The following is a 25,498-nucleotide window of genomic DNA, read 5'->3' as shown; positions in this document are numbered from 1 at the left end:
TGCCACAAGTACTCCTTTTCTTTTTGCGAATACAGACTAACACGGCTGTTACTCTGAAACTTCTAGATCAGTCTCTCTTCTCACAGTCCAGGGCTCTATAGATCTAACTTGCATTGGCTATTTAGAATATTGTCTGCATGAGGCATGGGATACAGTCCCATTTTGCCAGAGCTTTACACCAGAATCCAGGCAGACCTGCTTCACGACCTGGAAAAAGAGCTAACACAGCAATAGAGGAACAAAGAAACTGGGCCCCGACATTCCATCTATATTTTGTGCACCACCAAATATGATTCAATGTGCAATAAATAAAAATGAGCTGGACTGTACCATTTCCTTGGGAAAATCAAGGGGAAAGAGGGAAGGAACACCCTGGTTCCCCTTTGTAGAATTTCTTGCAAACTCTGCTATCTGCAGGATAAAGAATCCCACCCAGATATCCAAACCTCCCAGATCCCCTGCAATTTGCTGGAGGCTCTGGACTACCTGTAACTTTTCTCCAAGTCACACTGCCAGAGCTTCCTACCCCTGAAGAAACTCTGCATTTAATGAGGAGGAGGAGGTGTATGTTAACTTTCTTGCAAATTCCCTGCTAATTAGTTGGAGGGAGGGAGCAGTAAGACAATGCACAGACTCAGAAGACATTGAGACTCAGGTGCCATGGAGACAACTGAACCCACCTCCCATGTGGAGATGGATCTGGCCCAATAAACCGTAAATCTTGGGTAGGAGTCTTCCCATTGGGTGAAATCCTGGCTCCACTGAAGTCAGTGTGTTTTAAATAATATTTAACAAAACTAAACTTGGATTTAGGAGAACTGAGTTCAATTCCCAGCATAGCCACACATTTCCTGTATGACCAGGGGAAAGACATGCATCATTAGATTTTTAAGATGTATTTAAGTACCTAATGCCTATATAATTGTGCCTTGCACTCCTTACATTGTATTGCAGCATAGAGAAAATCATGGAAATAATAAGAAGCAATCTTAACAATAGATGTATCTTTTATTCACAGATAAAAGCTGAAGCAAGCTGTTATAATACACATTTGTACAAAGGATTTGAAAAAACCCATAAAAAGCAAGATGATCAGAAAATATGATTCATTATGAAATGTGATATTACATACACTATTAAACCTTTTCAAAAGTATTCGCTTGGCAACAAATTTATCAATCGTTTCCACGCTTAGGTGGTCTCCTTCAAAAAAGCACAAATCTCATGCAGCATGTATAAACTTGATCCTGAGGGTTTGCCTTCCTTAGAAAAACTGTAAAAAGATATACTATTTGTCTTAAAAGTTCATAATGCAAAAACCTTTATTTATAGTCAAAACTATATAAAAATATGGACCTAACTTAAAATTTACAAAAACTTTCTTTCTTTTTTTTTTTTTTTGCTTGTTTGTTTTATGGTTTTGGTAATAAACATAATTCTCAGTTCCTGTAGTCAGAGAAAAACAAACCACAATGCCCTTCTAGACTTCCTCGAGTTCGGTTAACAACTCTAAAAAGATCGGATCCATGAAAACAGAGGTTAGTAACCAAGGAAGTAGTTAAGCAGTTATATATATATTTATATATAAATGGAACACAAACATTTATTTTGACCTGAAAAAGGAATAATACAAAAACAGAACATAAAACAATCATCTTGAAATTCCATAATACACTTCTTCAATAGATAACTGTTCATAAAAATATCTTGAATCCTAACCAAGAAAACAATTATAATACAATTTTAGTTCTGCTACATAAAACAGCTTTTCTATTAAACAAGAAGGCAAGTTCAGGTATGAAAACATAATTTACTTATTGCTTGTGCTACAATGTTGTTTTTTTTACATATAGTCATAAATACACTATACAGTATAAAATATTTCATAGGAATACATTTTGTGGTCTGCTTAGGTTTGCTGGCTTTAATTCTAGCACCAAATACAAAAATGAAAATCAAATGAATTTTAAAGGCACTTTCATTGTTTTCTGTTTGTTTTTTAAAGTCTTGGTTTGTACTAGATTTTTCTGCTTTTCTCTGTTAGAAACAATGTTTATTTCTATTTTTATCCTTGTACAGTTCAGGTCACATAGAGGCACCATAATGATTTATAAACATTCCAATTCCTCATCTGTATCAGTCTCTACAACATTCATTGTGGCTTTAAGTCTTCACATTTCCACTTTCACTTCCTAATCCTTTTTCTTCTTCGTGTTGGACAGTTTGGCTCCACTTCCTAAAGTCCCTTGAAAAACCACCTTCAAACTTCCACTTCTCGAACTCCATCTTGCACATCGGATATCATCCCAATATCAAAACAGGTCACTATCATGACATGTGACTTGCACAGATTAACACACTGCTCTAGTTCCTCTGTCACTTGTTCCAGTGCCTCCAGATACTCCTGAGACTCCTTATCAAGGTGAGGGTCCACCTCAACTGTTTGCGAAAAACCAAAATGTTTATATGAGAAACTGTCTACAATAAAAAATTATTTCAGATGCAGAATCTAACATCTTCAGTCAGCAGTTATTGGTGTCACCACATAAGAAACAAAGTCCTAGGGTAAAATCCTGTCCCCATTCAGCTCAAGTGAGTTTTGCCATTAGCTTCACTTGAGTCAGAATTCCAGCCCTAGGCTCCAATCTAGCAAATCTAGCAAAGAATGTAAGCATATGTTTAAGTGCTTTGCTGGAATAAGGCTCTGATTTCAACACCTCAGTTTCCCATCTGCAAAATGAGGGTAATAATACTTATTCCTGGTATAAAATACCTCTATGGCTATAAAGCACTATATAAAGTATTTATTATTAATTATTATTATTATTTCAGTCTTCGTATAGTTTTGCTAGTTTCCGAATTCTACTTACAGTACCCCAGTATTGCAAAGCAATCCCATACCATACCAAACTTCATTGCTGTGCAAAGTTCTTTAAGGCCCCAATTCAGCTAGCAATTTAAGCACATGCTTAAAGTTAAATAAGTTAAAGTTACTCATTACTTAAAGTTAAGCATGTGCAAAAGTTTGTTGCTGAATCTGGACTTCACAGTGACTTTGGCGAAATACTTACACTCTTCTTTCCACTTATTTGGATCCATCATCAATCTGCACTTTGTCTCTTCCAACTCTTCCTTCAGACATTCATGTTTTGCCTTCACTTCTCTAATCTGCTGATGGCGCCTTTCTAAAATCTTCAGCTTGGTATTGAAATACATCAGACCCTTTAAAGGCACAGAAAGACCACTTCATGAATCTGTCTGGCCTGGCCTGGCCTTTGTCAGCACCACCCAAATCCTACCCACCTCATTACATTGTAACATTTAACAGCGTTTTTATTCTCTTCACTTGAAATGTGCATGAATGCATTCTAATCTACAGAAACAGCATGCCACAATCAGTTAAGCATTTATTGCACTTTTCTAAATTAACATACATCTCTAATATATTCTGAAATTGCTACTGTTTGTAGAGAAATTATTTTCTCTACTAGTGCAAATAATAAACACAGTCTAATCATGTTAAATGAAACTCTGAACTCTTTAAGAACATTAAGACATAGGAATTTGTAGTTATATAAAAGCATTCTTACCTTTTCAACATCCTGGAAAGGCTATTTTGGAAAAAATGGGGGAAAAAAAGGCATCAGAAGAATACAGAACTCTGGTCTCCAAAATAGAATTAACTGAATTGTTTTCCAATTACAAGTAAATTAAACTCTCAATATCCCTGATTTAATAGAATTCTAACCAGGATACTTTATGTCATTTACATAAAGAGTTAATGACCCTGTAGTAGAGAGAGGCTGTAAAGTTTCATCAGGCAGGCTAAGATTATAAAGTCTTCTCATAATGTATTCATTGGTGTTCTCTGTTCATGCCATCAGTCATGTTGAACACAATTAATTGTAGACAGTAATTATTTTCATTTTCTACGTTAAGGGCACCCCAACATATGAATTGTAAAATTAATAATTATAGTGCTTTAATTGCAATCAATTTCCTGAATGCCAAACTAGCATTCAAGCAGTGATTCTGCCTGTATATTGTAATTTAAGTTGTCTGGAGTTGTTGTAAAATATGTACTGACCTCAGTTTCCTCTTGTCTGTGTCGCTGTAATCGTTCCACATCATCAATCTCATAAACTTTAATTTCAAATGGCTCTTTTAAAGTGCCTGGCAAAGGTGGTAGATCAACCCACTGGCCAGTGACACTGGGCTTTCTTCCTAGGGATGTAGCATCAGGCAATGGAGCAGGAATCAGTCTACGACGCTGGAGACCTTAAATAAATTTTTTTTTAAAGTATTTTGCATCACATGGGATATTATGCATCCAAAACCTAGGAGTACTAGTGTATTGCAAAATATGACAAAACAAAGAAAATATATAGGTTTTCAGGATACTTTGGGGGAAACCCTTTTTTTTAATCCTTTTCTTTTAGTAATGTAAGGCAGTTACGCCAGATCTTTGAAGTTATTAGGGACCTAACTGCAATCTGAAATCAATGGGAGTTAGGCATCTAAATAGCTTTAAGGATCTGGGCCTTACTGTTTTGATGGGCTTTGGCACGGTCCTTGTTTGTTTAGTGGTGGTAAACAGCAGTAGTAGTTCTCCCAAGGGCCATCTAAGCATCAGTTCCTTATGCCAGCCTTCCTAAATTTTGTCTGCCCACTTTCATTGAGTGAGTACATTTCTTTTTTGTGAGCAAGTACGAGCTCATTCATTTCTTCACTCTGGCAAAAGTAGTCAACTAGGTAATGTGACGAGGCTGATAACGTTTGATGATTCTGACAGGCTATTTGTTCTATGCCTAGGTTAATTCTAAGCAAGACTTGTTCAGATGAGGTTCTCCACTTCATTCTACAGAACCACCCTCACTCCACCCCATGGCATAACCAACCCCCCTTTTTCTTCTACCGTAACAACAGCCTGTTGGCCAACTGGACTGGCACATGGCCTCCTCTAAACTCAGCATCCAAGCTGCAAGATGATGTGGGATTATTTCAGTGGAAGTTGAAGGCTTCTGGCACTTTGGGCAGCAACTAGCAATGCTACAACCATAATTCTCCTCTTTCGTGTCCAAGCACATCACTTCCACAATGCAACAGAGCTGCAAAGGCCAGGGAACCAGGAAATTCACTTGCTACTTAACAAGGGTCTCCCAGATTTAAGAGCAACAACACTGTTACCAAGTAAGAAGATATATATGCATACAGATAAGTTGGAAGTTGCCATGCAAACTATGAGAGGCTAATTAGTTAAGATGAGCTATTATCCGCAGGAGAAAAAAACTTTTGTAGTGATAATCAAGATGGCCCATTTAGATAGTTGACAAGAAGGTGTAAGGATACTTAATTGGTTAGTCTCTAAGGTGCCACTAGTACTCCTTTTCTTTTTGTGAATACAGACTAACACGGCTGCTACTCTGAAACCTGTCATTAGGGAATCTAAGATTCCCCCCAATCTAAGAATCCTCCCACCTTCTTGTCAGCTGTCTAAATGGACCATCTTGATTATCACTACAAAAGTTTTTTTCTCCTGCTGATAATAGCTCATCTTAACTAATTAGCCTCTCACAGTTTATATGGCAACTTCCAACTTATCTGTATATATATCTTCTTACTATATGTTCCATTCGATGCATCTGATAAAGTGGGCTGTAGCCCACGAAAGCTTATGCTCTAATAAATTGGTTAGTCTCTAAGGTGCCACAAGTCCTCCTGTTCTTTTTACTGTTACCAAGATGCATCAGGGCAAAAGTTTCACAAGGCAGAGACTGTCTTGTACCCATAAAAAAATGGGCACCCAGACATGTGCTGGTATTTGCCCATACAAAGCGGAGCGCATTGATGCAGACATTTTTTTCAGTCATGTGTCACCCTCTACTTTTTGAAAGACTAGTTCTTAGTGATGCATCTGTCATTAACCAACAAGTGTACAGCCCATGTTCAGGCAAAACTGAAGCCAGTGGCACTGATCCCCAGATCACTGGAGCCAATGACACAAAAACAAGTTGAAGTGTAAGAGTGATATTACTGCTTGTGCTCTTTGTCGCTTTGTGATGGGGAGTGTGAGCAGCTTCATGCTTGCTGATTCAGAGCTCAGTGGGAGAAATGTACATTCCCTCTAGTGACTCCCTTTTAATGGAGGTTCAGAGGAACACTACACTCCTTGAAAGGAGTTGCTTCCAAAATTTTCCCATCGCAGGACGGAATCTTTGAGGGAGAAGTGAAGTAAAATTATCCTCAGTGTCTGGAGTCTCATGGGAGAAAGCCAGAGGTATGGCATCTTATAATTATTGCCTCTCTTCTTCTGACTGCAGCTGAGTGCATCAGGAGGGCAACATTTCACTGCTGCTTAGAAGAGTATGACTGAGGCCATCTCCAAACCTGGGTCTCCTACATGGGAGTCAAGTGCTATGAGATCAGGTCAGTTACTTTATAAACTTTACGAATGGTCAATAACAGAGGTGAAAGCTCACCAGGCCTCACTTATTTGCTGTATGTGCTTAAGGAGTTACCTGGTATAAATATTCTTAATAAATGAATCCTTGCAAATATGGGACCTCCAGGCAGCTGGGCCACATCAATTTAGTCTATTTTGGGTATGTAATCAACGGGGTATCCTTTCCACAACCTCAAGTTATTCAATCTGACTGTGTCAGGCCTGATCTTCCCCATGAACTAAAATCCCAATCCTGCAACTGCCTTCCGGCAGCTGGAAGCCCTCTGAAGTCAATAAACAGATGCAGTCAATCGCATACAAGCAGATGAACTTCATGGTACCTAGTGGTCCCAATGTGAAGTCATTGGAGCTCCATGTGGACATAGGGGACTACTTACACGGAAGGGGTTGCAGGATTAAGGACGAGGCTTCCATTGGCTTTGATGGGAGTAGGATCAGTTCCCAGGATGAGTTTCTCTAGCACTGCTTTCCTAAGAGCTAAAATCCAGCAGAAGCAAGTCTCAAATCCACTTTGACAGGTTAGTATTAAGTTACCCCAGGAACATGGCTAACATTTCCTGTTGAATACTTAGGCCAATAATGGGTCTATCAAACATTTCTTGTTTGTCCAATATTGAATAAAACTCCTATGAAGTCCCACTTCATGTATAAAATATATTCGTGTGTCAGAGTATGAAGCATTCAAAAAGTAAGGTATAATTTACCAACTAAGACAATTTCAGCTGAAAAAGAAATAATTTGTCATTTTTAAAGACCTTCTAAGCATTTCCTGGGGCAAAAACAAATACAAATCCATCAGTGAGTAATGCCTTCTCAACACGTGTGCAACTTTACACAGCTGTTAATATTGATTTGTAGGAGAGGTTCATGTGCTATGAAAAAAGAACTGCTGCAAGTGTTGCACAAGGTCTCCGAACTGATTTACTGCCCATCAAAGCAACTCAGTTGCTTTGACCAGAAAGCACAACAACATATACATCAGTTTAACTCGTTTAGTTGTGCTGGCACAAGTATCATGTGCACCTACAGAGACTGCAATAATTACACCTTTCCAATTGACGTGTCAGATTCAGCAAGCCCATGCTCAGAGGAGTAGTTCTTACCCTACTCCCACACATAGCGCTACTAGAAGTTAAAGGTTGCAGGAGCAGCCTTTCAGTCAGGAGCTATCATTGCATGAATTGCAGTGAATCCCCAATAATCAACATGGTATTTCTGGCTGGAATAGTAAAAACTATTTCCAAAACTTGGACATTAGAACCCTGATTCTGAAGCCGTTACTCTCATTCAGTAGCACTTACCCACACAAGCAGCATCAATGAAGCCAACAAGTAAATGCCACTGAAGGTCAATAAAGGTGGTGGAATTTAGCCCTTGTTAAGCAGCCAGTCACTCTGGTTTTGTGGTGGATTTAGAAGATTTAGGACAAACGTAAGTGAACGGAAGTCACACCTCTCTGAACAAAAACAGTTACGCTACTTAGGGTATATCTATACTACCCACCGGATCGGCGGGCAGCGATTGATCCAGCGGGATTCGATTTATCGCGTCTAGACTAGACGCGATAAATCAACCCCCGAGCACTCTCCCATCGACTCTTGTACTCCAGTGCTGCGAGAGGCGCAGACAGAGTCGACGGGAGCGGCAGCAGTCTACCTACCACAGTGAAGACACCACGGTAAGTCAATCTAAGTACGTCGACTTCAGCTATGTTATTCACGTAGTTGAAGTTGCGTTACTTAGATTGATCCATCCTCCCCCGCAGTGTAGACCGGGCCTCAGGCTTCTATCTCTTTCATAATTTAGCTTTAAAACTTGCTTTAAAAACTACAAAGCCTATAATTTTGTAACGAATTAACAGCATTCATCTACAATTTAGTGCATCTTTTATCCATAGGTATATCTTTAACGTGGCTAGGCATCTAAATTCAAACTAAGTGACCTACCAGTTTACTTAAGAAGCACAATAAAAACTCAACATCCTAAAATATGAGGAGAATATCAATGAATTTCTAAGATGGCTGAAAACGCAAGCCTGAGTCGTGTTAATTTTTTACCTGTCGATCGTTTCTTAGGGGACTTCAAACTCCTCATGCGTCCTGGTGATGACACGCCGCTTTCACTCATTGAGTCATGTGCGGAAGAGGCACTGCCTGTTGCTTCGCTATCACGAATCATGCTTTCGTAGCCACTGCTGCCACCACTGTGGTAAAAAAGGGCTGTCCTTCCCATTGCTGGTGGCAGTTCTCCACTTAAAACACTGCTATTATCACTGCCGTGCCCACTGCTATACCGCTGAGGCCTCCGGGGCGCAGTTATCTTGCTGTAAGGAGATGGCAACACTGGAATTTGTGATTTTTCATCGCTGAGATTAATACCACTGTCATTCCCGCTATCAGAGTCTGTGGAGCCTCTGAAATGCCCCATTTTGACAGAACTGCCAGATACCAGTTCATTAACCCGACTGTTGGCTGCCCTAATTGCTTGCTTTGTCCCCATAATAGTTCCTCTGCCAGGTTTGTTGTTGACGCCCTGCACAGACCGAGGGATTGTTTTCCCACTTGGAGGAATGCTAGAGCTTTTTCCAATAGACTGAGTCAGTGATTTTACAGAGGAGCTAAGCGACTTTGACCCACTGGTAGAAAGGCTGCGGTTTTTGTTTCCACCTGCTTGAGCCTTCTGGTTAGTGGTACTTTTTGCCTGGCTGTTTTTACAGGGTAAAGGTGCAGTATGTGATGGTGGTGAAGTCACAGTAGAAGCTACAGGGGGAACTCCCAGCCGTGGGACCGATCGTCCCGTTCTACCATTGTTGATGCTAGCGTTGCCATTTTCCCTAGTTGTGTTTGCTTTGGATCCAACCGATGTCAGACTATCACACCTTTCCAGAGACATGTGACTCTCATATCGATGAACAGCTTCACTTTTAGATGCCTTAGTCTTTAAACTTGAAGTCATTTTAGGCAAAGAATGGTCCCCCTTGAGGCTTGTTTTACTGCTAGTACTTTCACTAACCCAAGATCCAGCTTTTGATCGCAATTCTGCCTCTTCCTCAGCTTTTGCTGTTACAACTCTAGGACTGTCTAGGCCTGCAGCTTTGCCTCCACTATTTGCGACCACCACATTTTTCTGCTCTAGGCTTGATTTACGTACAGGAGGTGTTGGAGGTATGGTCCCATTTGGCCTAGGTAGCATGCTTGACTTTTGTGGCAGAGTCTTCTTTCCCAGGGATGTTTTCAGGCTGCCAACAGCAAAGGCAGCTTCAGAACTTCCCCTGCTCACACCTTCTGATGGAGCACTATTACTGTGTGCTACTGGCATCACACCCAGCGTGGTGGCTCCTCTCTTAAGCTGTGGCATTTTCATTGCTGCTTCAGATTTTTTAGTGGCTTCATTGGAAGATTTGCAAGCCATTTCACAACCATCTACAACCCTCTGAGAGCATGCAAGCATAGTCTGAGACTTAGTTGGCTTGGTTGCACTGCTGAAGTATTGGGCAGCTTTTGTTGGCTGCTTATCAGTACCAAATGTGTGAGCTTTTGGAGACAGCAGAGATTCTGCAGCTTTTGCTTCCAAGTGACTATCCATGCGCACCAGCCAGGGATCTTCAAAAATAGTGTGTGGATTCTGCTGTTCCCTGTAGCTTACAGTGGCATCATTGTGAGTCAGAGATGAGGTAGTTTTTGTTTTCCTAGGAAGACTAGAATGTATTGTTTCTATCACCGGTGTACCTCGAGAATTGCTAGATTTAACTTTTATGGGCTGATCAGCTACACAAAAAGCACTTTTCATCTGAGATGCTTTGGTTAATTCAGAAGTTTGGGGGATTTTGTTGATGCCTGAAGACATTTTGCTAGAACTTATACTCTCAGTTTCCACCTCTGAGAAACAAAATCCACTGTCATTCAGGGAGCTTTTCAGTGGGGTGGTTACATTGGGCAAATCCAAATTACAAGGTTCCTTGGACTTATTACAGCTGTAAGATGACTGGGCAACAAAACTGTCACTGGACTGGGCTCCATCACTTTCAATTGTACAAATGCTAACTTCACTAAGCCAAGAACTGATGGAGGAACGTCTGCTGCTGGAAAACGGATCCTCAGCAAAGGGCAAAACAATATCAATATTTACACCAGTAGAGCTTGCCTGTGAGGTATAAGCATCAAACTCATCATTTATACTGCTAATAATACTAACCGGCCTGGAACCTGATGCAAGAGCCTGAAGGGAGCAGTCGCTGTTAAAGCTAATGATACTGGCAGGCCTTCCATTATCTAAAATTCCACTGATGGATAGTTCCTCTACCACTGTAAAAACAAGCTCGTCCTCTCCATTCAGCTCCACAGGCTGCTGCAAAGTCACTGTGGTGGTCAGTATATCCCGGTCAAAACATTTACCTTTGAACGCTGAGTGGAAACTATGTACCTCGATAGCGCCAGATTGATTCTGGGTGTTACTGCCAACTAGAAATGTGCTTCCTACCAAGTTGTGCTCAGGTTTGCTACTCATTTGCTTACTCATTCCCACAGGAGGAGTCCGGATTGCACTGCTATTGTCCAACTCTGAACATGCTTCTTTGGACTTGAGGGTCTGATCTCTCTGTTGTGGAGGTGGGGGCGCAGGGCTTGGTAAAGGTCTCTTCACATATGAGGACTTTTCTTTCACCACAGGTTCAGCTGTGGCCTTACTCTGCTCTTGACTCCTAGTAGGGTTATATTTCAATGATTTCAGCGAATCTGTGATTGTCTCTCTCTCTTTCTCGCCATCCGAGGCTGAGCCCAGTTTTTTGCCTTCAGCTTTGGTTTGCAGTTTGGAATGTTCCGCTTTGACGTGAGGGGCATTCTTTTCATGACAGCTGCCACCCCTTTGCACAGCAGCCTGGAAATGAAGATTATGTCCTTTTTTTGGAGACATTGTTTCCTGTGGAACAGATTTTTTATACGCTCCAGATTGAGAAGATGGTTTTTCATTTATCAGTTTAGACTGCACATTTTCTATCACTGTCACAGGACTACAATTTGATGCAACAGGTGTTTCTCCACAAGCAAACTTTATAGGTTCCTCACTTCCATCAATGAATTCTAACCTTTCTTGCAATTCAGCAAAAGTGTTGCACTTAAAATGGTCCTTGTCAGAACTTCTAGCAATAGCAAAGTTGTCCTTGCTTCTCTTTTTGTTAAGGGAAGGAATTATGGGAACAAACTCTGGAGGCCCTTCATTATCTGTTAGTTCCCTGTCAGACAAAGCTGCACCGTTTGGACCAACATAGATGACGGTGTCACAAGATTGTTCACTGCTGGAGGAATAATCAGGATCACTAGAAATACTCAGTGCAGGAAGATCAGGGTCAAGTGCTACAGTTCTTGGGTGAAAGGGTCTCAAGTGAGGTGGTCTTCGTACATGGCCTTCTTCACATGAACTTTCTCCTCCAGATGAGCTGGATGCATACTGTTAATTATAAAAAAAGAAAATCTTTATTAATATTAAATGTATTTATAATAAGAGAGGAAATCTTGGGCTCATTATGTACTCTGCTTTGCTTTCACCATCAACCACAACTGTGTCTAGTGGAAACCTTTACAATATGAAGTTAAATAACAAAACTTATCTATATACATTTTAAACAGGATATGATTATTATATTAATACGTTTACCACAGATAAGTTTCATAACATCAAAAAATTATGTTGTCTTTCAATCTTAGCATCTTACATTCTTTCCTTATTGTTTTTTGATTAAAACAAATTGAACCTTTAGCAATAGCCCCATATAATATCAAAGGAATTTTTGCAATAATCCCATATAAAATCAAAGGAATATCTGTCTGTGTGTGTGTGTGTGTGTGTGTGTGTGTGTGTGTGTGTGTGTGTGTACGTGCCTTTGCATAAAATTAAAACACAAATGTTTCAGAACTAATCATCAAGTGGAGTAACAGCAGCTTTGGGCCAACACGTTTGTCAATTTCTCTACCAAGCTTTGATGCATTTTGTATTAGTCCTCATTGTTTAGAAGTCCCATATTCCCCCACCAACGGGTTCAGAGAATAAATTTTCAATTAAATTAATTGCAGCTTGCTTGTACACCAACCTTGGATTTCTTCTTTCTCATTCGGTGGATTCGTGATGCAAGCTGAATTGTCATGAGAGTTTCTGCATAATTTGCTGGGGAGTCAGAAATATGAGCAATCATGGTTGTTCTACAGTTGATGTTCCCAAATGATTCTCTCAGCAACATAGTCAACTTGTTGTCCCTATGTAATAAATAATAATACTAAGATGGTTTAAAAGAATTCTAGTTCCTTTTGCAGACTTTTCTAAAACACCAAGTATTATGGTTTCATTTTTATAGTGTACATGTATGTATGGTATAGGTAGATCTGAAATATACATGATCTGTACATATTTAAAACATGTCTAAGCATATATACACACAGAGATAACAAATTTATTCCTCTACCTGCATATTTTTAGAGGTGTAAATTCTTTGTTAATTTGGGCAAATCCAAGAACTATTCACTTTACTGGCAGTTCATCATGATACTTAGTATTACCCAAACAGCTTACCAGTACTACCTTTTATCTCGTTAGAGCTAATCTCTGGTACTTTGAATGCACCATCACCATGTTACCTAACCTACATGACCTACAGATGAACAGTTCGTGTAACTAGGAATAAAATAACTTTATATTGCTGAGCAGACACAGCCAAGAATACCCTAACAACTATATTATTAGGCATCAAAGATACATTTAAGCCCTGCCCCACCTAATTTTTCCTCTGCCATTTTAAAAGAGAGACCATGACCTAGGCATTCTGACCAGGAGCATGGTGCAAAGAAATCTCCCTGTCCTCCTTGTCTTCACAGAGGAGGGAGCCCATACACCAGATCCACACCTTGTAGCATTGAGAAGAAAGAATTCCACAAAGCTTCCCCTTAGTAAGTGACAATACAGCCATCCATTGGACGTTGCACTGCCTGGTGCAGCAGTGCACTGAATGTTCCACTATTCAAGGGGAGAAAAGAGATGCCTTAAATGCCCACCTATTTGAAAAGTCTGATTACTCAAACACTCATACATGCTTTATAGCCCGATCTGTGGCCATGGATGTGGCTATAAGCTCGCATATACCATAACGTGCACATCTTTTTGGGTGGATACAGCTATATCACAATGCTCATACACTGAAGTAATTATGACATTTGCTATAGTTCTTCTGTGTGGCTTAGGTGCAGATTTAGGGCCAGATCCTGGCTTCCATTCTGCCCACTCTGCTCTGGCAGCACAAATCCGGTGGGAAATTAGCTTAACTGGCTGTCCGAGGATTTCCCTGGGGGAATCACTAGATGGTGTATGGCCAACGTGGTCTTCAGCCATAGCCAGTGCAGCTGAGGAGTCATCATGCTCTGGAATGCCACAGTTGCCAGAAAAGCTACTTAGGGGCTGTATGCAACTGGCACAACTTAGAACACTCCTGAGGCTGCTATAAGTTGCTCCTCAGAACTGGCCCAGTACCCAGTGGCCTGTGTCAGGAAGTCATCTTTACGTCTTTGCTCACTGAGCTGGGTTTGGTGGCAAAGGGCTTGGTCCTGAGGCTCTGGCCATTCACTATTCTAGTCCATTCACTCAGCTGGCAACTGGCCTACGGAAAACACCTGCTTTCACCTAATACGAAATGAAAGAGCACCTGCTTCATATTCCACACTGGATAAATATGTGAAATGACATGAGAAATAAATGAGGCACTAACTTACAACTCATCATAGCAAGCAACAATTAAACTCTGGTACGAAAGGCCAAATTCTACCAGTGATGTCTGTGGCAGGGATGTCCTCTTTAGACTGGGCCCCCTGCAGATGTGAATGTATTCCCTCACCATGACAGTACCGCCAGGCACACTCTATAAAGCACACATCGATGCTCACTTTTGTCAAGTTACCATTCCCTTTTCCACACAGGAACAGAATATGGTCCTAAATGTATTTAAATGCACAGTTTTTATTGGAAACATACATATGTGCAACCTGCTGAACAGGGCATATTATTTATAGCACTACTGATACGATCCTCACCATTCTGTTACATGTACAGTAAAGCTGGTTGATGTTTCTTGAAATTTCAACAAGACCTCTAAATTTGAAAAAAACAACAACAGGGAAATAAAATGTTCCCTGGTTTTCAACAAGCTGGCCAAAATTTTTCAAAGTTTCAACATTTCACAGAAAAAGAAAAACATTTCTGCAATTTTTTCAAAGTGGACACGCACCCTTCATCCAACTTAGTTATATGCCACAATGCATATGATTTTTCAGACCGCTGTGCATACCAACACCACATTATGGGACTCTAAAATCATAGAATCATAGAATATCAGGGTTGCAAGATCCCAGGAGGTCATCTAGTCCAACCCCCTGCACAACGCAGGACCTAATCACCAACTAATCATCCCAGCCAGGGTTTATCATATATTACATGAACATAAATGTCACAAAAACTGTACTGGAGGCCAGATATATGTTGTTATATATGTGACTGGCAAAACTTCCATTGACATAGTGCAATAGATTAGCAGGCCCTTGATATAATTTTTTTGCAAGATAAAACTAGCTATATTTAAGGCAATGTATACAGTAATTTACTTACTTGTATGGTACATGTTTAGCACCATTAATTAAGGCCAAAATTACATTGCCCAGGGCAGACAGAGACAGGCACAGGGAACCTCCCCCATCTCGGCTCTTGCTCAGCACTTTTTCACAGCTTCCTAGATCAATCAGATGCAAACGGCTCCGTCCTCCGGACACTAAAACAAAACAACATTTATACACACATTCACCTGAGCAAAAGGACTCACAGCAGATTAGCTATGCAGAATTTATTCAAATGACAGAAATAATGAATGCAGTGTGGGGTAATGCCTGAATTAAATATTAATGGGGCTACATGTGAATTGAACAAAGAAGATATTAGCCACATCTACCACGGTTTGTGTCCATTATCGACTGCTTGGGGGGCTTGGGGGGGTTCTTTTTTAGTATACTGCATATTATTTTTAATCTAAATATAAAAATATTTATTTCAAACTAAATAAATACATCGAATTTGGAGTGACTGATCTTACTTCCTCCTTTGCCACTCTTCTCCATGCGATACTGGTAAATGTGAAGAGTGAAGAGCATATGTGAATTCCTCCTGTCTTCTTCATCGCACTCAGCTTTACTGGTACTTCTGGCAGCAATTGCAGCATCAAGGAAAAAGGCAGCTTTCTCTGCTGTTGGGGCCCTAAGCTCACTTTGGTTTTGAAGCTTGAATATAAACAAGAAAATGACTAATTAAGGCAGGGGGGAATGTTTTTTGCTGATCATACTAAGTCTCTAGGGCGATAAGAGAAACAAATATGTACACCATGGGAGTGGGGATTATATATTAAAGACAATAAAAAATTTTACCATCTTAAAAATTGTCATCATCATTGTCAGATAAAAGGAAATAAAAAACAGAGGAAAGTCAGGCTGAAAAGCCTATGTTGTGATAGCCATTATACCTGGGTTCCACATATCGGATCCTCTCTCAAATAAACCCCTGGAGACTGACCATCCTGAAGGCTGCCAGTGGCTACTTCAGCTAACAAATCCTTAAGGTTTTCATCTTTGCCACTGATCTCCACAGCAGATACTCTAATAGAGAAACGAGTCCCAGTTTTTTCTTTGCGTTCATTGATTAACTTGAAGAGCCAAGAAATTGCACAGGGGATAATACCAAGGCTTTGTGTGGAGTTATCTTTGCCGATCATGGTATAAGATTTACCTGGAAAGGAAAGGAAAATATAAAAACTTATCTTTCAAGAATAAAACAGTTTCTTCTTATGCAGCTCCCAATTTACATTATATGCCACGTGCTGTACAGATAGCTTGAGCTAACAAATGCAAAAATGATTTGTATGTATTTAATTATTAATCAGTTAGTATTTATTCAATTAATTTTGCCATTTTTGTAACTCAAACCCAAAGCAAATTAATTTTTAAAGTATCTCTGATCTTTTGATTTTCATCATAACATGCCTCTAAAAGCTTGTTCCTACATAAGCTAATCTGATGTTACATTTTACCTTTTCAAATTAGAATTTAAGATCCCAGTGTAGAAATAAACCATGATAAGTTGGCAAAGCTAATTAAAAAGAAATTCTAATCTATTCGTATACTCCAGATTTATTGTTCCAGAAGCTGACAGTATGTAATTACCAGACTGACATAGTAATTAACTGTAACGAATTTGGGAGCTCACCAAGCTTGACATGACCAAAGCAAAATATGCAACCATCTGCACCATTCACAACAGACTGGATTACTTCTGCTACTGTTCCAGAGCATACCTCAGCCTGAAAGAACAATTGGAGACAAATAAGTTACACAATTCACTCTTTACTTCTCTCCTACATGAAAAGAATGATTCAATATTTCTGAAGCGTAACACTTTTGCCCATTTTTATGGCATTATTTCTACTATTTTAGCAACTATGTTCCATTTTTAAAAAATAAAAGCTGCAATAGCAACCTAAAATAGTTTTCAATTCTATTATACCAATTCCCTTGGAATATCGATTCTATGACTAATGTAGCAATTGAACACTATCCAACCAAGCTTGCTGCTGGTATAATAGCTTAGCCAAGGGTTTTCAGTAACAGTAACAGCTTCAGTGAAATGAAGCCAGCCAAAGAGTGCTTGTAGAAATTAAAAAGCCATTCATACTGGAGAAAATGCATTGAAGATCCCAGAATAAGAATTTCTAAGTATCTGATTTCCATTTACTATGAAAACAATAATATAATTGGTAAAGGGAATTCGCTAAATTCCCTAAGTGTACTAAAAACAATTTATCAGTGTATATAAGGGGTTGAAATATATACCATGATTTATTAAATATAGCAATTGATGGCATATACATATAAGGCCATACAACAGTGAACAATGAGCATAGATACATGCCAGCAAGCCTGCAAATAGCAATGATGATGCAGGTGGAAGTTGGCCACTCTGATTCTAGTCACCTTGAAACAGCGGAGAAATGCTACCTCAAAGGCCCTCCAAGAGAGTGTTGAAGAGTGTGGCCCAGAGATCAGAGTGAAATCCTGTCCCGACTGAAGACAATGGGAGTTTTGCCATTGACTTCAATCAGGCCAAAATTTTACCTCATCTCCTTTTTGTACTGCATATGCAGCACCCAAACTATCAGCAGCTGCTGTGCACAACCACCCACACAGATTATTGCAACTTTCAGTACAAATAGACTATACTGGTCCCTAGGGCTGCACTACTGGGGCATTTGCAATTGCCCTGTGCATCTGAGTGCGTAGTTATGCCTTTTCCTATGCACTTGCCAGACGTTAAGACCGCAGTATGCTTATTCACTGATCCAGTACCGGAGATAAAAAGGATGAAAAATGTTTTTTAGCCAAAATTTGTCTTCTTGATTCAAGCTGTAAAGTGACATTCTCAACATGAATTATTTGGAGTTTCATAAAATTGAATGTTCTGATAGAGAACTATGTAAAGGTTGGTCTATGTCCAGATTTATTTTAAAAATCCTTTGTTTTAAAGCTACTATAAGTTTTTTTTCTGCTCCCATTGGGTGGTCTTGACTACAACCTCACCAAACATATCCCCTTTCCTTCTGTGCACATGTCTGCCTGCTGCCCGTCCAGTTTCAGCTCTACTGCTGTTATTGAGCATAAGGACAGGCCTTGCAGGGCCTGGAGAAGGGCATGCATGGTCAACAAAACAGTGAAACTGACTATTCAGGAAGTGATGTGAAATGTAAACCTGAAAAAGGAGAGAAAAATAAAAATCTTCCCTGCCCTCTTTCAATTATAATAATCTTATGGGGTTAGTTGTAACCATTGTCCCAACTCCGCACAGCACTAAACTTTAGGCACATGCTTAAATCTGTCCCTAGGTAGCAAAGCACTGAAGTCAATGGGTCCTAATCCTATTGATTTAAAAAGGGTTACAACATATTCAGTTAAAAATGTAAATTTCAAGTTGACTGTGCCTTTAAGCAGCACTAAAAATACAGGGGAAGTATTCATTCAGCAAATTTATCTCCATGGATGTAGCTTCACTTCTGGGCTAAATTGAAACCATGTGAGAGTTTATCTACTGTCTATTAAATTACCATGTTTTCCCAGGAATTATACTAACTCATTCAAACAAAATTTCCCAGAAGCAATAAGGAACTCTTATATGAATTAAAATGATGTGCCCACGGGAAGAGTTGTTAGAGTTAAATGCTTATCTCCAGTACCTGAGAAGCATCCTGAGGGAATACTGCATCAAAGGCAAACATCTTTGGGACAGCAACAGTTCCTCTCCTGTGACCTAAGTTGGATGGTCCACTTGCAGATGGATCATAAAGAGTGATTTGCTTTTTTCGTGGATCTACCTTTAGAAAAGACATGGATTCGGACGTGTCATGTGGTCCTTGAGAGGGACAAATTCTCACCATCACCTTCACCTGCAAGTAGTTACAAGGAAAGTGACAGCTTTAGTTCCTACTTACAGCTAATGTAAATAATTGCATAGTATCCCACCCCCCAAACTATTCCCTGCTCCCAAAACTTGTACATTTTTAACAGTTCTGTGACTCAGAATGACTTCTCCATATACTTACAGCCAGATTTTCAGCACTGGCTTCCTCTCTTGTGCCTGCAATGAATTAATTTTAAAAGGGTTCACTTTCACTTTACCATTTAGATGTCTAATGATGGATCTCTTGACAAAGAGATCACGAACAGGATACTGAAAGCTTCTCAGTCATTAGGAAAGCTACATAACAAAGTCCTGAAATCCCACAACAGAACCCTCTCAACAAAAATAAAACTTTACAATGCTTTTGTGCTCACATCTCTCCTCTATGGCTGTGAGACCTGGACACCATACAAATGGCATATCAAACAGCTAGAGGCCTTCCATATGTGGTCTCTGCACGCCATTATGGGGATCCGCTGGCAGGACAAAATTATCAACCTGGAGGTTCTCCAAAAGTCAAATGCCATAACCATCAAGGCCATGCTGATAAAAAGCCCAACTACACTGGGTTGGACACATCATTAGGATGCCTGAATATTAACTCCCCAGAGAAAAATTCTATGGAGAATTGGCACAAGGACACCAGAATCAAGTGTCTACAAGGAAAAGCACTACAAGGACAGCATCAAAAACACCACACACTTTGGTGCAATAAAACCAGATTATTTTAAGAAGGCTGAGTTAAATAGATCAGCATGGCAACACACAGCACTCAGAGCTTTTCAAGCCTTTGAAGAAGACAGAAATAATCGATTGTTAGCTGCAAGGGAAAAGCATCATACTACTGCTATAGTGACCAAGATGCTCACCAATTACTTTGTCTGCCCGATCCGCTCACGAGCATGCGTGTCATGCGCTGGACTTCAGAGTCACTCCAGAATCCACAAAAAGAGAGAGCATGAAAACGTCGTCGTCGAACCAACGGACTACACACACACACACACACCCCTGATTTGCAGGCACAATCAACGCTCAATGAAAAATTGTGTCCACAGAAAAGGAGAATGTGGCAAGATCTTTTTGTAAATCAGGACCTTAATGTTCACAGACTTTGTGACCTAATGTACTGACAAATCCTTCCTGAACAGCTGTTTGAATAAACCAAGAATGAAACAAGATGTTGTATGAAACAAGTCCTCAGAGTTCTCACTTTCTCTCCTCCTAACCGCTGACATACCTTAAGTCCAATTCCTCCAATACAAAAGTGCTGTTGCTGTAACCCACATGGTCAGAAGCCTTTCGCAGCTATAACTCATTGCTAGGGTCTTCCCTGGAGACCGGAAGCGTTATTGTCTTTTACATGCTCTTTGCACAGGTACAAATGACTACACAAGATGCAGGGCAGCAGGCCCTAGATCTTCAGTGCACCACTGTCTAGCAGATTCAAAACTTAGAGAAGTGACGTGTTCCACCAATGGGACTCTATGTACATTGTGTGACATGTTTATAAGCAGAATGGTAAGAGTTATGTCCTAATCCAAGTACAGGAAAATCCTGCTGTGTATGAGCTGGTCAGCATTTAATTCTACATTATGGAACAGATCCTGAACTGTTGTAAATTGTCATAATGTCATTGAAGCCAATGGAGCTGGGACAATTTACACCATCTGAGCATCTGTCCCCAGGTGCCCAGTTGTACAGTGGGCGTCAATCCTGAGCCTGCTCCACTTCAAAACACCCATTGACAGTAAATAAAAACCAAACACTCCTCCTTTTAATTATCCTTACACAGTCCAGGTGTAACTGTCTGCTAGCAACCTTTCCACTATGAATCCCAAAGAGCCTAAATATCTACCTGATCAACCATCCAAAATACATACCAAGCCAAATATAGCACACACTTGTAACCTGCAGATTTGACTCAGATATAACACCAGGACACCTTTGAATGGTGGGTGGGAAAAGAAAGTCAAACTTGTAGAACTCTGACTGGGGATATTTCTAATGTTCGACAATTATTTGTTGACTTTGACCTTAGCTCTGCATTTCCAGGCTTTCCAACACTAGTTTATTACAACCACAGTGTTCTAATAATGTTGTTAACAAATTATGTCTATTTACAACATTAGCATAGGTTCTTTTTGTCTTTTTTTTTTTTTTTTTTAAGATTTCGGCTCTTTTTATTACATTTGTTCTGTGTAAACAGCAGTTAACCCCAGCCATTTCCCCTTTCATTCAAAAGGAAGAACAGCCAAAAAGAAAATGAACTGCCATTCCAAGCTTATTTAAATTGATGCTGAAACAAAACGTAAAGGGCCAGATTATGCCTTTAAGGGTATGTCTACACTACCCGCCGGATCGGCAGGCAGCGATCGATCCAGCAGGTATCGATTTATCGCGTCTAGTCTAGACGCAATAAATCAACCCCCGAGCGCTCTCCCGTCGACACCTGTACTCCACCACCGCGAGAGGCGCAGGTGGAGTCGACGGGGGAGCAGCAGCGGTCGACTCACTGAGGTGAGGACACCACAGTAAGTCAATCTAAGTACAACGACTTCAGCTACATTATTCACGTAGCTGAAGTTGGGTAACTTAGATCAATCCTCCCCCCCGCACCCCAGTGTAGACCAGGGCTAAGACACTCATTTGTGCTGAGGGCAGTGCAGAGCTTCAGTATGGACTGCAGCTCAGAATGGCACCCAAGCAGTCCAATATGCAGGAGAACTGAGCAGGTTGTGCCATTATTTAGGATTGCAGTGCAAGGACAGGAGGGAGGAGGGATAGAGCCTTGTCCCCTATGAGGTGTAGACGGGTCATCCAAGCCCATGGAATTAATGACAGACTTTGTTAGACACATCCCAAAGTACCCTGCTGAATTGGGGCCTGCGTCCTTATTAACTGTTGAGGCTAAGGTATTTTGGAGGTTGTGTTTAGATGGCCTACAGTTCTATTTTGCACAGCACACTCAGTTCAGAACACTAAACCGCGTGTGGCACCCCCGTATATTCAAACAGGGGGTGTTAATACCCATTTTTGGCATCACAGGAGTTATTTTTCAAAAGTTAGCCCTGAAAACTTTCCTCTATTTCTCCAAAGGAACGAAGAGGTTAAAACAAAAAACAAAAACCCCCCAACACCCTATTTATAGGTCCTTCAAGTAAACCTTACACAAGGCTTCATGGAGGGGAATATTGCATCCTCCGAACAGGTTAGCCCTGGTAAGTGGGCTCCTGATCTCAATGCTTTGCTTTCTTCTCTCTTTGGTACTGATCTGAATATGAAAAGACAGTCCTAGAAAATAAGCGAACCTTAAAATAAATGAAACAGCTGCTTCAAAAGGGAAAGTGCATTACAGGTGACAGCTTCAAGGCTGATTCCCCATAAAAGCTGCATGAAGCTAGCTTTGTGTGCTAGAGTGCTTCCCTCAACCTTGACATATCACCAGGATGTTCAGTAAATAACCTTCTTGATGAAAAAAAAACCAAAACCAAAACCACCACACTTCAAAATTACTTGATTAAAATGAACTTTAAAAATGTATGCTGTTTTCAAAATGCATCTATAAACTGTACTTTCCTTTCTCTCTTACACCTATTATTATCGCAGGAGGCGCCGGTATAAAAGGAAAATTGGTTTGCTCATGACCTCAGCAGCAAGTTACCTCCAGTAGCAGCATGCTAGTCCCTAAGCAAACAGGGTTTCACCCTCAGAAAAAGCTACATGCATCAAGTCAGCCTTTCAAGTCCATCTCTCTGGAGCCAGAGGATACTGAAATCTCTCACCATAATGGATCAGATTCTACATCTATCTGGCCTCCGGGGTCATGTTCATTTTTAAAGTGAAAGTAAGCTTTCAAGAGAAATGGAGGGGGAAGGTGCCTTCTTTTTTAGTGTTTTGTCTGTAACAACTGGTTTTGTGTACGTGCAGAAAACTACTGACTTCAGCTTAACCACATTTTCCCATTCCCAGGTACATCTGAATCCAAATGACAGCTAATGTGATTGTCTACTTCAGCTGTGCCTTACTCCCGTTATGCCTTACCCATCACTGTTGAAAGGCCATACACCTGAAAATATAGGGCTAGACTGTGTAACTCTTACTTATATGGGTGGGCCCATTAACTTCCCTGGGGAATAGAAGAGAATTGCTTGTGTAAACACTTGCCAGCATGAGCAAGGACCAGCCACACGGGAGGAAGGGGTTCATGGCTAATCTTGGATGCGGGCATGTGTTTCTGGGAGCATGACAGAACACTTTGTTGGTTCATGTATCTTTCTCCATGTCCTCTAGTTTAGAACCCGCCTTGTTTGACAAGGTAAATATTCTCAGCTGCAAGGGTTGTGCTATGATACAGATGCAGCTTAAGAAGAAAGAGGAATATGATATTAGAAACAAAGGAAAATAATGCTATCCTGACTGCCTAGCATAGGAGTTCTCCAGCAACCCCACATTCAACTTCTTCACAGACTGTTCCTCCTGAGATGCCGCTCCAGTATTCTTTGTGCCCATCTTCCTGGAGCTCAGATACTGCAGTGATAAGGGCATGTAGAATAACAGGAGGCACAATGAGAATCAGCACAATGTTACATGGTTTTACATAACATCTGAGGCCCAGATTCAAGGGACTGAAGATCAGGAGCAGGTTTATGTCAACCCACCTAGAGACCTGTGAGGTTCACAATTACTGGTCTACCAAAAGTACAATTCTTTATTGTGTAGGAATATGAGTTTATGACAGGCAAGATCTAGGAGCACTAGAAAGGCAGCATACTCCTTGCTGTAAGGATTAAGTCCATTGAATCTCTCATGTGTGACCCCATCTGACTCTCCTGGGAACAGCATGCTGTGCTCTGGAGAGAGCCACTCCCAGTGGAAAGAGACTCATCTAGATGTGAGGACATGGGGTGGAGAGGATTAAAGAAAATAACACAGGAAGAAGGAGCTTGGAGGTCACAAAAAACATTTTGACCCATAACTAGGAGAGTGGTTGATACCCCAACAACCCAAGTTCATTGCGTCAGAGCTAAACATGAGGATATAGCCCGCCCACTCAATTGGAGTGAAGGAGAAACCCACGTTTCAGTACCTGAGGCCATCACCACACAGAAAAGTAAAGCAAATGCATCTTTCAGCACGAGATACATATTTCATAATTCATTAATCCCTTAGTCCAATCCTGGTTATGCACACTGATGGCTGAGCAAATGTAGAATTGGAGCAATCATACCTGCAATACAGTCAAATGCATTTATTCACTTAAAAATTAAATGTTTTCACAAGAGCAGTGATTTAACGCAACCTTGGTGCAGCAGTGACTTGCATACCAAACAAGTAACAACTGGGTTAATTTAAAAGTAGGTAGGTTAATTTAAAACTAACTAGAGTCAAGTGCACCAGCGTCCATTTCAGGCTCTGGAATTACACCCCAGATGTACACCATAGAGGCTATAATGGGGTAGTTAAGGATATTAACTACCATTGGCACACTGGATGGAGTAGTAAAAATATGAGAGTCAGTGAGTCTAGAAGTGGGATAGAGGGAACAAGTAGGAAGGGAAGAAAGTTGGCCTGAAAGAGAAAAGGGGAGACAAAAGGAGAGATAACAGCAGACAAAGAAAAAAGCAGAAGAGACAAACACAAGACAAGAAAGACAAGATATATTGGCTCCAGAATACTCATTTCAGGCCTCAGAAAGTGGATTAAACAAGAAGAGAGAGCCAAGCCCCTGAGCAAAGATGAGGACAATAAAAATAATGGAGGGATGCTAATTTATTCCCATAAAAAACTATTTTACACCCCACTCCCTTGCAGTACTCACAATGACCACACAAACAGCAGACAAAAGTTGCTGCAGAATTTCAGAGCCAACCCTATAGGAACGCATAGAACAATCTGTGATTTTGCCAACTTTATATTCCTTTAAATGAAGCATATGTTGACATTTTCACTCATATGGTAATGCTGCTGAGGTCTGAACATTTCTAGTGGCTTCCTTTCTTTCTCTTGTCCTTTCTTTTTCTTTATAGAAAGTAAGGCATATCACATTTAACTGTTCTCTTCAGTGTCACAATAAGTCACTGAGTAGAAAAAAACGTTATAAGTTGGATATAAATATACATCTAGAGAGAGATGGTGTCAGTATTGACTATGTGGCCAGTTGCAAAGATTGGGAGGAGGAATAAGAATGGGGGAGGGGGCAGGTTGTACCTCCATTTGATTTCTACAAACAAAACTAAAATAAAGTACACACGTAAAACACCACTACACATCCACATAACTCATATTTTTCTTTAATCATGAAGCCTTCTGTATCATGCAAATCTAGTATCTTGTTAATTAACTGGCTCTGTGATCTCGTGGGTTTTGAACACCATGGGTTAATATTAAACTGCTGAACTTTCCAAATTCATGTTTCTGCAGGAATCAGGAGGTCAGCAGAATTGCTGAAGGAAATCCTATTAAAATCAAAAGTGTTTGGGAAAAGAAGATGATAAACATATCCTGAATATGCCA

The 25,498-nt window shown here is 40.4% G+C and overlaps 1 protein-coding gene across 2 annotated transcripts in view; it reads right to left on the bottom strand.

Annotated features, from left to right (window-relative positions):
• Positions 1–1,065: 1,065 nt before the first annotated feature.
• The window catches only part of KIF26A (kinesin family member 26A), a 136,420-nt gene continuing 111,987 nt past the window's right edge, over positions 1,066–25,498 (bottom strand). For both annotated transcript variants that reach the window (XM_074956332.1, XM_074956333.1), the window contains exons 6-16: positions 18,762–18,971; positions 16,745–16,838; positions 16,005–16,267; positions 15,582–15,765; positions 15,104–15,263; positions 12,549–12,711; positions 8,521–11,908; positions 4,088–4,278; positions 3,591–3,611; positions 3,072–3,222; positions 1,066–2,439 (exon numbers count right to left, since the gene is read on the bottom strand). In XM_074956332.1, coding sequence (XP_074812433.1) covers positions 2,261–2,439; positions 3,072–3,222; positions 3,591–3,611; positions 4,088–4,278; positions 8,521–11,908; positions 12,549–12,711; positions 15,104–15,263; positions 15,582–15,765; positions 16,005–16,267; positions 16,745–16,838; positions 18,762–18,971 — 5,004 coding nt within the window. In that variant the 3' untranslated portion in view covers positions 1,066–2,260. The remainder of the gene's footprint in view (positions 2,440–3,071; positions 3,223–3,590; positions 3,612–4,087; positions 4,279–8,520; positions 11,909–12,548; positions 12,712–15,103; positions 15,264–15,581; positions 15,766–16,004; positions 16,268–16,744; positions 16,839–18,761; positions 18,972–25,498) is intronic.

Source organism: Natator depressus, chromosome 6, assembly GCF_965152275.1.
Source record: "Natator depressus isolate rNatDep1 chromosome 6, rNatDep2.hap1, whole genome shotgun sequence".
Classification (NCBI taxonomy): Eukaryota; Metazoa; Chordata; order Testudines; family Cheloniidae; genus Natator; species Natator depressus.
The sequence above is the reverse complement of the archived record's forward strand: the minus strand, read 5'-3'. Positions and strand labels throughout refer to the sequence as shown.